Source organism: Periplaneta americana, chromosome 1 (genome assembly GCF_040183065.1).
Source record: "Periplaneta americana isolate PAMFEO1 chromosome 1, P.americana_PAMFEO1_priV1, whole genome shotgun sequence".
Classification (NCBI taxonomy): Eukaryota; Metazoa; Arthropoda; class Insecta; order Blattodea; family Blattidae; genus Periplaneta; species Periplaneta americana.
Genome location: NC_091117.1, coordinates 175,656,189 through 175,667,369, shown reverse-complemented (window position 1 = coordinate 175,667,369; position 11,181 = coordinate 175,656,189). Strand labels below are relative to the sequence as shown.

The window sequence follows — 11,181 nt, the reverse complement described above, 5'->3', positions numbered from 1 at the left end:
GCGTAATAATCCAATACTATAGTGCAGAAAAACTAAATGGAGACAGTCCGATGGTGAGAATATTTTATAAGATACGAATCTAATTGCAAAGGGAGTTAAGATATTGTAAGTAAAATACGTAATTTAGTTTCTTCTTCTACTTCTTTTTCTTCCTGTCATATGTTAGACCGCTACTGGCTTGTTGCGGTCTCAGACTATTTTTCGTTGGGCCTCCTATTGATCTCTTTCCTGTGGGTAAATATTGAAGAATTTGGCATGGAATTCGAGTACTGTACATCCGGAATATATGGTTCTTCAATTTATTAGGATTTTCAATTTCGAATTTGGAAGAATATTCTTATACGAGTCAGAGTCCTGCAGACTGGCCCTCAGCGCAGCACTGTTTGTCCTAATGCTTAAGCAGCCCAGCCCATCCAAGACCAACACTGCTTGGCGCGGACGCTTTCTAGCCCATCACGCTGGGTTTCGCAGCCCAACTTAGCCCACCGCACTGCTCAGTGCGGTGACGTCATCCCACCAGTTGATAGCATTCTACTCCTTTCCTGCTTGCGCGCATTAGTTGTGCTTTCGCTTGGCGTGTGGCATAAGAATATAGGACACAGTACAAAATTAAAATATTTTCCACTGCTGTCGAACACAGATTTAAAAACTGTCCCTATGGTACTTTTTGAAATTTTCATCCGACTTTGTATTTTTAAACTTTCTAGCAGCGATTTTCTCCTTCACTACTTTTTCTCTAGAGAGATTGTATTTTAGAAAGTATGCTTTCACGGCCGGTGTCTGTGATGAAGTTTTTCCGGGCTGCTATTACACTATCAAATTTTTTTGCAAAGATCTTTTTATAAAATATATATTATACAATATATGACAGTGTAATAGGTTTTCTTTTGTAAAAGTTTCTTTGATAAAAGACCTTTTATTAAATGTAAGTGCAGCTTGTTATCTTTGATAAAAGATATCTATACCTTGAAACAAATATGGCGGAACGCAAATATAACTAGATTGTTACTACCACAAAAATTCTGATATCGGAGTATGAAGGAAATGAAATGTAAATAAATAATTTTTATAATATAATATTAATATTATTTGGGCGAATCCGGAAATGCATATAGAGTGTTAGTTGGGAGGCCGGAAGGAAAAAGATCTTTGGGGAGGCCGAGACGTAGATCGGAGGATAATATTAAAATGGATTTGAGGAAGGTGGGATATGATGATAGAGACTGGATTAATCTTGCACAGGATAGGGACCTATGGAGGGGTATGTAGGGCGGCAATAAAACTGCGGGTTCGTTAAAAGTCATTTTAAGTAAATAATATTTTATAATAATGTGTATAACTTTTCAAGTCCTCTCATTGTAGCTCTTTCAATAAGTTCTGATGTATACCTCTCTTATCACGTCTTGGAATCCATGGTTTAACCCCTGACCACATATTTGTATTGTGATCAGGAGTTTAACACAAAGGCGTTTCTTTCTCAGTAATATGCATATTGTAATAGCCTAATTGAACTAATTCCAGCTAAACAAGCATAATACTGTTCCTTATTCATGATGTTATAAACTTAACGCGTAAATAATAGTATAAACAAATCATAAACTTAACGCGCAAATATTAGTATCAACTAATCCACGGAAAGCGTGTTTTAAAAGATTTTATGTAGTGTAATATACCCCAAATCCTATCTTTCATCAAAGATCTTTGATGAAATATTTTATCATAATATTCTTTGTAAAAGAACTTTTATAGTGTAATAGCAGCCTCACAGAGACTGTATTTCTTTGCGATGCACCATTATTTGGACTCATCTTGAAAAAACAGAAATCAAAAACGAAAACGTTTGAAACAGTAGCTGATCGTTGATCGAACCGCACACACAAGCACAAACCCGCGTCAACTCAATTCATAAGTAACTGATAGAAGCGGAAGCTTGGGCTTATGCTTTGATACAAACAAGTTCACCGCACTAAACCGCTCCACAAGCAGTCCGCCGCGACCCGTGCGGTGGTGCAGGGTGACGTCACGGGCTAGTTCCGTGCGACACTGCTTAGCCCAGTGACGTCTGCGGTGTATCAGCCCGCGGACTTGGGCCGATCTGCTCGACTCTGATACGAGTATTACAATGGTATTGTAAAATCTTTGTTATTGTATATAATTTTTGCTTGCAATAAAAAAAATCCTGTAGCAATCCAAATGGTCCAGGAGTTGTGAGATTTTCCTTTTCCTGTCTAATCGGGTATAACCTGTCGTTCTTCTCAGGAATTTCATTTCATTGGCCTTTAGCCTTTTTCTGTCACTAGCACAGATGGTCCAGGCTTCACTGTCATATGTTAGCATCGGGCAAGCTAGTATTTTATAGATTCGTATTCTTGAAGACTTGGTTGATATTATTAATATTTGAGGAGAAAATTTCGCTCCGGCGCAGGGGATCGAACCCGGGTCCTTGGTTCTACGTACCAAGCGCTCTGACCACTGAGCTTCGCCGAATTCAATCCACAGCACCGGCCCGAAACCTCCTTCGATGTTTCCCTTTGTGGCCTGACTCCAAGTTAGGCTTATATGTTGACGTATATGTCTAGTGTCAACTGCCATTATACTAGGAGCGCACTCAGTTGAGTGACTTGTTTGGCCGGGATTCCGCAGTTAAGTGCACAGTAATCTGTACAGACATATGCACTGCAGCTATGAGAATAGTATAGAATTATTAATTTGTCCTACAGAATAATATCTGTAATATTGACAATTAATATTTGAGGAGAAAATTTCGCTCCGGCTGTGCACTTAACTGCGGAATCCCGGCCAAACGAGTCACTCAACTGAGTGCGCTCCTAATATAATGATAGTTGACATTGGACATATTCGTCAACATATATGCCTAACTTGGAGTCAGGCCACAAAGGGAAACATCGAAGGAGGAGGTTTCGGTCCGGTGCTGTGGATTGAATTCGGCGTAGCTCAGTGATCAGAGCGCTTGGTACGTAGAACCTAGGACCCGGGTTTGATCCCCGGTGCCGGAGCGAAATTTTCTTCTCAATTGTCAATATTACAGATATTATTCTGTAGGACAAATTAATAATTCTATAATATTGATTGATTATACCCATTACTGAATTTATTTTGAAATTTTGGTTATGATGTCTTCCTTTTGTATGCAGGAGAGATTGTAGTCTAAATATTTAATACAGTTGACTTGCTCAAAGAGATTGTAGTCTAAATATTTAATACAGTTGACTTGCTCAAAGGGTTTGTTATATATACAAATTTTACTGCGGATATGTGACTTGCCTTCAAATGAAATTACTTAGATTTTTCAAAAGATAGTTCTAGGTTATATTCCTGGTCTATTTTTTGTAGTTGGTACACAGATATCTATAATCTCGCTTCATATTTTGCTAAGGGTAGGCCTACTATGTTGTCTACAAACAATAGGGTAGAATGTCAAAAGGATTTAGTTCTATTTATTTATTTATTTATTTGAAATCTGCTATAATTCACTTCTCTTACTCTTCGAAATCTTGAACTCTCTATTCCTTCGTACCTGTCATCTCGCTTCACTTACCTTTCTTCCCACCATAATCTGAAAACACGCTCTCGTCATGAAACAATATAACAATACCATCCCATCGCACATCCTCATAGTTATCCTCTTTCACAATAGCCCTGCCAAGACTCTGGAATTCGCTACCTGCTAGCATCAGGGACTATTGAAATAAAATTGAATTCAAACGCAAACCTACTAGGCACTTGGTCAATAATTGATTTCTTGTAAATAGTTTCCTTAATCTATTACAAAATATTTCAATATCCAGTAATTTCATCACTATACAATTTTGTTATTCTAGGTTTAATTTGTAATTCAGTAAATATAAAATATTCTTTGTTTTTCTATGATAAATTATCTAGCTTTAATTAATGAGGTAATCTTTTCGTACTTTGATTTTTATTGTAATTGTAATTGTAAATTTAATACTAATTGTAATTTAATTTGTAATTGTAATTGTAAATTTAATACTAATTGTAATTTTATTCTCCATATTATAGTTGGAATCTCCTGGTAGAGGGGCAGAGAAGGCCTGACGGCCTTATCTCTACCAGGTTAAATAAACAAATACTAATACTAATAATAAAGCAAAAGCTCGTAATAGAAATACGAATTTGAATATTATTTTTATTTTAGTGTTACTTTAAGACCAAGTGCACATCTAGCCCTTCCCTTAGAACGGCCCTATACCTAATGAGTTGAATTTAATAGGATAAAACTCCGAATCTGCTTCGATACGGGATGACAGCAGGAGTTATGTTATGTCAACTTTTCAAGAGAAATAATATGCAGAGTATATGGTAACCTCTGCACCAAAATTAAACTGCTAATAGATTATGAGGAGAAATTTGAAAAATCTAAATAAGTTTTTTCTCTAACATTCCCCGTTTTAGGGGATATCGTTATGTTTCTGTGAAGCATTTGGCAACATCACGGCTACTGCAATAACTCTAGCTATCACGGCCTGCACTTCTTACCTTCCCCTCTCCCTCTACTGTACTCAGAGACCCGCGACATTGCCCTGCATTGCAAGATTTATTTTAACGATTTTCGCAGTTATTCAATTTAAATTCATGGCTAAACTGTTTAATTTGCAGAAAAAGATTCAAGACATTAACTGTTCAGATTATTTTGACGTAGGCCTATCTGGTTGTATAGCAATCAGCTATTTCTCTCTGGCCATTACCGCTGCAAACATTGCGCAAAAACTATTTTTTTTCCCCCTGCTTAGCGGTGCTTCATCGAAAGAAAATTGTAATAGACCTAGAAGTTTTGTTATATTTAAGAGAGAAGTTTTATATGATATTCTTATTGAATTTGGTATTCCCAAGAAACTAGTTCGATTAATTAAAATGTGTCTCAGTGAAACGTACAGCAGAGTTCGTATAGGTCAGTTTCTGTCAGATGCGTTTCCAATTCACTGTGGGCTAAAGCAAGGAGATGCACTATCACCTTTACTTTTTAACTTTGTTCTAGAGTATGCCATTAGGAAAGTCCAGGATAACAGAGGGCTTGGAATTGAACGGGTTACATCAGCTGCTTGTCTATGTGGATGACGTGAATATGTTAGGAGAAAATCCACAAACGATTAGAGAAAACACGGGAATTTTACTTGAAGCAAGTAAAGAGATAGGTTTGGAAGTCAAACCCGAAAAGACGAAGTATATGATTATGTCTCGTGACGGGAATATTGTACGAAATGGAAATATAAAAATTGGAAATTTATCTTTTGAAGAGGTGGAGAAGTTAAAATATCTTGGAGCAACAGTAACAAATATAAATGATACTCGGAAGGAAATCAAACACAGAATAAATATCGGAAATGCCTGTTATTATTCGGTTGAGAAGGTTTTATCATCCAGTCTGCTGTCAAAAAATCTGAAAGTTAGAATTTATAAAACAGTTATATTACCGGTTGTTGTTTATGGTTGTGAAACTTGGACTCTCACTTTGAGAGAGGAACATAGGTTAATGGTGTTTGAGAATAAGGTGCTTAGGAAAATTTTTGGGGCTAAGAGGGATGAAGTTACAGGAGAATGGAGAAAGTTACACAACACAGAACTGCACGCATTGTATTCTTCACCTGGCATAATTAAGAACATTAAATCCAGACGTTTGAGATGGGCAGGGCATGTAGCACGTATGGGCGAATCTAGAAATGCATATAGAGTGTTAGTTGGGAGGCCGGAGGGAAAAAGACCTTTAGGGAGGCCGAGACGTAAATGGGAAGATAATATTAAAATGGATTTGAGGGAGGTGGGATATGATGATAGAGAATGGATTAATCTTGCTCAGGATAGGGATCAATGGCAGGCTTATGTGAGAGCGGCAATGAACCTCCGGGTTCCTTAAAAGCCAGTAAGTAAGTAAGTAAGTAAGAAACACCTCTTAAATTTTGGTGCATCGGTCCCCTTCAAATCTGTATATTTTGTGTTTACATTCAGTGTTCCGTAGGAGTGACAAATTTAAGTACAGAGCGCTGCCAGACTTGTCACAAGGGCCCCGGTGCGAGTCCGGGTGAGGGAGTATCGCTTAAGCAGGAAAGGGGATCCTCGCAGAGCTTAATAGGCGCTTCCTGAATGTGCTTGGGGACAGCCACACTATCAAATCACGTCGGTAGTGGTGTTTGTTACGTTATTACGCGTGTCATTGTCATCTCTTGCCATGGATTAGGCTCCTTCGGTCTACTTTCATTGCAATAAAAATCATTATAATGTGTTTATTAGTCTATGTCTCAGCAGTAACTATAGCTCAAAATTATGGAACGTAATGGAGAAATTATTGGGATTTTCTTATTATTATCACCTCTAGACAGTGGATGCGGATGACTTATCGTTGAATGTAGGTGCACATTTACTATATGTTAAATTTTTTTCATTCAGACCATTGGCTGAAGAGGTTTTAAACGTAAACAGACGACGTCAACATGCTACTGTATCTCCGTACAGTCAGAAGGAAAAGAAAAATAACGTACTGTAGTACATACCTTGCAAGGTTCAGTCCTCGTCATCATTGATGCAATTACCAGCGTTGCAGTAAACGATTATACTTATATTCTCGTAAATTGTCGAAGCTGAATCGTCTTCGCCTATCGCTTAAACAGTTTTGTATCGAGAGAATTTCTGAAGAAAACCTCTAAAACGGGGATCACTCAATTTCTTTAGTGGAATATTTGTACTGAGCATCATGTTGCACTGTCGTTAGACCCGCACAACTAAATGATGATGATGGTGATGATGATGATGATGATGGTGATGGTGATGGTGATGGTGATGGTGATGGTGATGGTGATGATGATGATGATGATGATGATGATGTAGATGGTTCCTCAGATTTTATTTCAACGCATTTCCTGTGCGATGTACTGTTGCAATGCTTCTCCATAGCCTGAGTTGTTCTGGTTTTTTTATCAATTTTACATACATTACACACGATATTGTCTTCGTTAATACATAAAATGTCACTCTCATACTTCTTAATTGCATTTCATATCTCTGAGCGAATTTAACATTTTGCCATTATGAATGGATCAGCACAACATATTCAACGCGTACTAAATACTTGAGCAGGATAACACAACTGCACACATTGCGTTGCAATGTTACTATGAACGGATCGGGGTTCCTTCGTTTTGTACGCTGCTGTACTTGCCAGGTACACAAAAGACGGACGGCGCGGCACGTGCCATATACTCTGATACGAAACAACTTCACTTTTCCTTAAGTCATCCCGCAACCACTGTCTAATCATCACTGATATAATATTAAATAGGTCTATTAGTAAGCTGTTGCTGCACATAAAAAGGATGGGGATACCAAGAGCACTGTTTTCAATTCAGGCGACAGAAGAAAAAAAAAATAAAAAGATAACATTGGACTCGATTTACAAGTTTCAGCAGCATATTGCGTTACTCAGACTGCTTTAGACACAGGAAACCCAGTACACTGTATGTGCTTCCCACATAATTTGGAAGTGGCACAGTGAATTGGTTTGGCTGGGATCAAACAAGAAAACATTCACATGGGGTAAGATAAAAAGTTATTTTTTTTTCATCCACCATATTAGTCAAACAAGTGCTTACTTATACAAATTTTGGCCACTCGAGCGCAATTACGAGGGCCTTAAAAATAAGTTCCCCTAGGGCCGTTCACAGAATGAAAAGACAATTTCAATGGAAAAATTTATTGGAACAGATACAGCAACTGTTGAGCTATCTTTCAACACATTCCCCACCGGAACTGAGGCATTTGTCACATCATGGGATCGACAGAGAGGCGCAGAGGCCTGTCACACACTGGTTCTGCATGAATTTTTGTTTTGCGTGTAAGTATCTACAAAGTGAGTCGTAATTATGTACTATACAGTATTGCAGAATATTCTATGCACCAAAATAAACATATAAAACAAAACATCACCAACTATGAATACATCTCTTTTTAACCACAAAACAACACCGACTGTTAGTTCTAATTTTATTTATTTATTTATTTATTTATTTATTTATTTATTTATTTATTTATTTATTTATTTATTTAACCTGGTAGAGATAAGGCCATCAGGTCTTCTCTTCCCCTCTACCAGGGGATTACAACTACAATATTAAGAATACAATTACAATTATAATTACAATTAATATTAAATTTATAAATACAATAAAAATCAAAGTACTAAAAGATTAACTGATTAATAAAAGCTAGACAGTTTATTGTAAAAGTTACGAAGAGAGAAACATTTTTCTTATTAATTAAGTAAAAATTAAACCTACTCTACGCAGTAAGAAAATGCTTAATACGTTTGCTTTTGAACGCTACTAAATTCCGACAGTCTCTGATGTCACTGGGTAGGATATTCCACAAGCACGATAGCGAGATTGTGTATGATGATGAATATGATGATGTCTTATGTGTTAGTATGGCTAGTATGCGGCTATTTTGCGTGCGTGTGAAGAGATTATGAAATGATGACAGGTGACTGAAACGGGAGGCAAGGTAGGTAGGTGTAGAGGTGTGAAGGACTTGGAAAAGGAGAACAAGAGAATGAAAATTTCTACGTTCGTTAAGCCGTAGCTAGTTTAGAGTTTGAAAGGATAGGGTAATGTGGTCAGCGCGACGGACATCGCAGACGAAGCGAACACAAGAATTATGAACACGTTGTAATTTTTGCGACTGGTTGACATTGAGGTCAGTCAGTAGAAAATCACAATAATCGAAGTGAGTCATTACTAGTGTTTCCACTAATATTTTCTTGAGTGATAGCGGGAGGAATTTTCGGATGCTGTTTAAGGAATGTAGTATGGAAAGCACTTTTTTTGGTAATATGGGTTACTTGGTTATTCCAGTTTAAATGCGTATCAAAGTAAACTCCAAGGTTTTTAACACAGGAAGCAAAAGGGGTAATTGGTAGACGCAATGAAATGACGCAATGTTGCCATATCTTGATAACAATGCAGTTTCAACTATAGACCTACGTTTATATGACAAAATATATTTGTTTTGGTGTATAGAATGCTCTGCAATACTCTATAGTACATCATTACGACTCGCTCTGTATATTGTGGCAAAACATCACCAAATAAATTGCACTTCATCGTTCTTCAATACTTGTATGTAAGTGGCTGATACCTGAACAGTGTCATAATTTCTTCTTAAATGGAATCATCTTCAATATCTCAGTAACCGACTCTCCTGCCAGGAATGAAACTACGCTTGTGAACATAGTTGTATCACAGTCTAGTATTTACAGTCACAAAGCTTGAGTTGTTGAGGGTACTAGGAACAATAGACTGTGCCGGTACTATTTCGCATTGTCTGTGATGAGGCGATAGTAGCGATCCTAGTGGTTAGCAACTATCTATGGATGCATATTCCCTATGTATTAAGCTTCATGACTATATACTAGGCTGTGGTTGTATTTAAACTAAATACAGTGTAATTTCTTATATTTAGGCGGTAGACCTAATCCCTTTTTACTTTTTAGTGAGTCTTAATAAATATTAATAGAATGATTAAAAGACCCGAAAACAAGAGTGCACTGGAAATTGTGATGGGCCATTTCATGGGATACTGTATCCTTGAAAAACATGCACAGGATGGGTTCTGTAATGGAAAGCTCAAATGTAAGCATTGTGGTGTACAGGAAGAGATCACATGTTATAATATCTTTGAACAATATTTATTCTCATAATATGTCAATTATTTATTTTCATAAATGAGTTACAGAGAATTTCAGTAAAAGCTCGGCTTCTATAAGTGACTAATGTTTCAGACATATTGAATGAATTCTGCCTTCTTGATGCGAGAGATAGTTTATAGATAATGTAGCATACTGGGTAGACATACATATGTACTAATCTACTTTGTTCAGTTCCATACTATTTGCACCTTAGTATTGTTTTTTTCGGGATATATTACCTGTGCAGCTAATGTCAGCTGTAAGTATTCCCAAAATTACAAGCGTGTATCAACCAAAGAGATATCCCAGTGTAGCACGTCTGAAGAAGAGATGAAGATCACATATATACTAATCTACTTTGTTCAGTTCTATACTATTTTTGCCTCAGTATTGTTTTTTCGGGACATATTACCTGTGCAGCTAATGTCAGCAGATAGTAGCCTATTCCCAAAATTACAAGCGTGTATCAACCAAGGAGATATCCCAGTGTAGCACGTCTGAAGAAGAGATGAAGATCACAATATTTCCTGTGAAGACGAAGAAAAAGAAAAAGAAATATAGTGCAAACGCTTGCAGGGAAATTCTGCCCCTCCACAATCTTGTCTCACAGGCTCTCCAGGGCTGCAACTTTTGTCCATTTGGTGAGAAGATTGTGTTATCTTCTCCCTCATGTGGTCACAACTCCTTCTTGAAAATTGTTACGATGGTTGGAATCATAAACTCATGATCTGTTGTTCCTTTCGTACAACGGATGGGAACCGTCGCCCTTGGTCTCCACTGTGCGTCTCACGACGTCGGGCGACACGGTTCGCAAGTCATAGGCCCAGCCGAGGAGCCAAAAGAAGTCAATAAGCGCCGTGGTCACGTTGTGCGAATAGTGCCCCAGCTCGGCGGCGCGGTAGTCCCACGGAAACACGTGGTGGTAGTTATGCCAGCCCTCTCCCATCGCCAGGATCGCCACCGTGGCGCTCTCGGCTGGACGAATCCTCCTGCAACACGGTGACGTTTACATCACATAAATTTACAGTCATCACTTGAAGAGAATGTAAATAGTAGAAGCCGAACTACCTGAAGATTTTCAAAATATAGGGTGATTCACGATGAGACAGCAGCACTCAGGGAACCAATTCTGTACAATATTTTGAGCACGAAGTATTACGTGAACATGGGTCCCCTTCTTACTTTTTAAGAAGCTACAGCTGCTTAAAAATAAAGAAAATGGGAAATTTCGTGAGTAGAACGAAAGGAAATTAATGACAAATACAAAAAAGAATCTTTTACATACCAACATACCATTTACTAATGGCAGCACCAGTGGACCGCAGTTTTTAGAGCTCAAGTTTAAAAAGTTCTCCTACTTCGAGGCACATTACCGCACGGCACGGGTGTGAACCGCACGTGTAGCGTTTCCTATATTTCGCACTGACAAATACGTATTGCACTTTTGTAAACAAATTACAAGCCTTGTT

General features: G+C 37.8%; 1 protein-coding gene across 1 annotated transcript in view; it reads right to left on the bottom strand.

Moving 5' to 3' along the window:
• Positions 1 to 9,723: 9,723 nt before the first annotated feature.
• Positions 9,724 to 11,181, bottom strand: part of LOC138704565 (acyl-CoA Delta-9 desaturase-like) — a 105,571-nt gene continuing 104,113 nt past the window's right edge. The window contains exon 6 of the mRNA XM_069832603.1: positions 9,724 to 10,701. Within this exon, the coding sequence (XP_069688704.1) occupies positions 10,434 to 10,701 (268 nt within the window). The 3' untranslated portion in view covers positions 9,724 to 10,433. The remainder of the gene's footprint in view (positions 10,702 to 11,181) is intronic.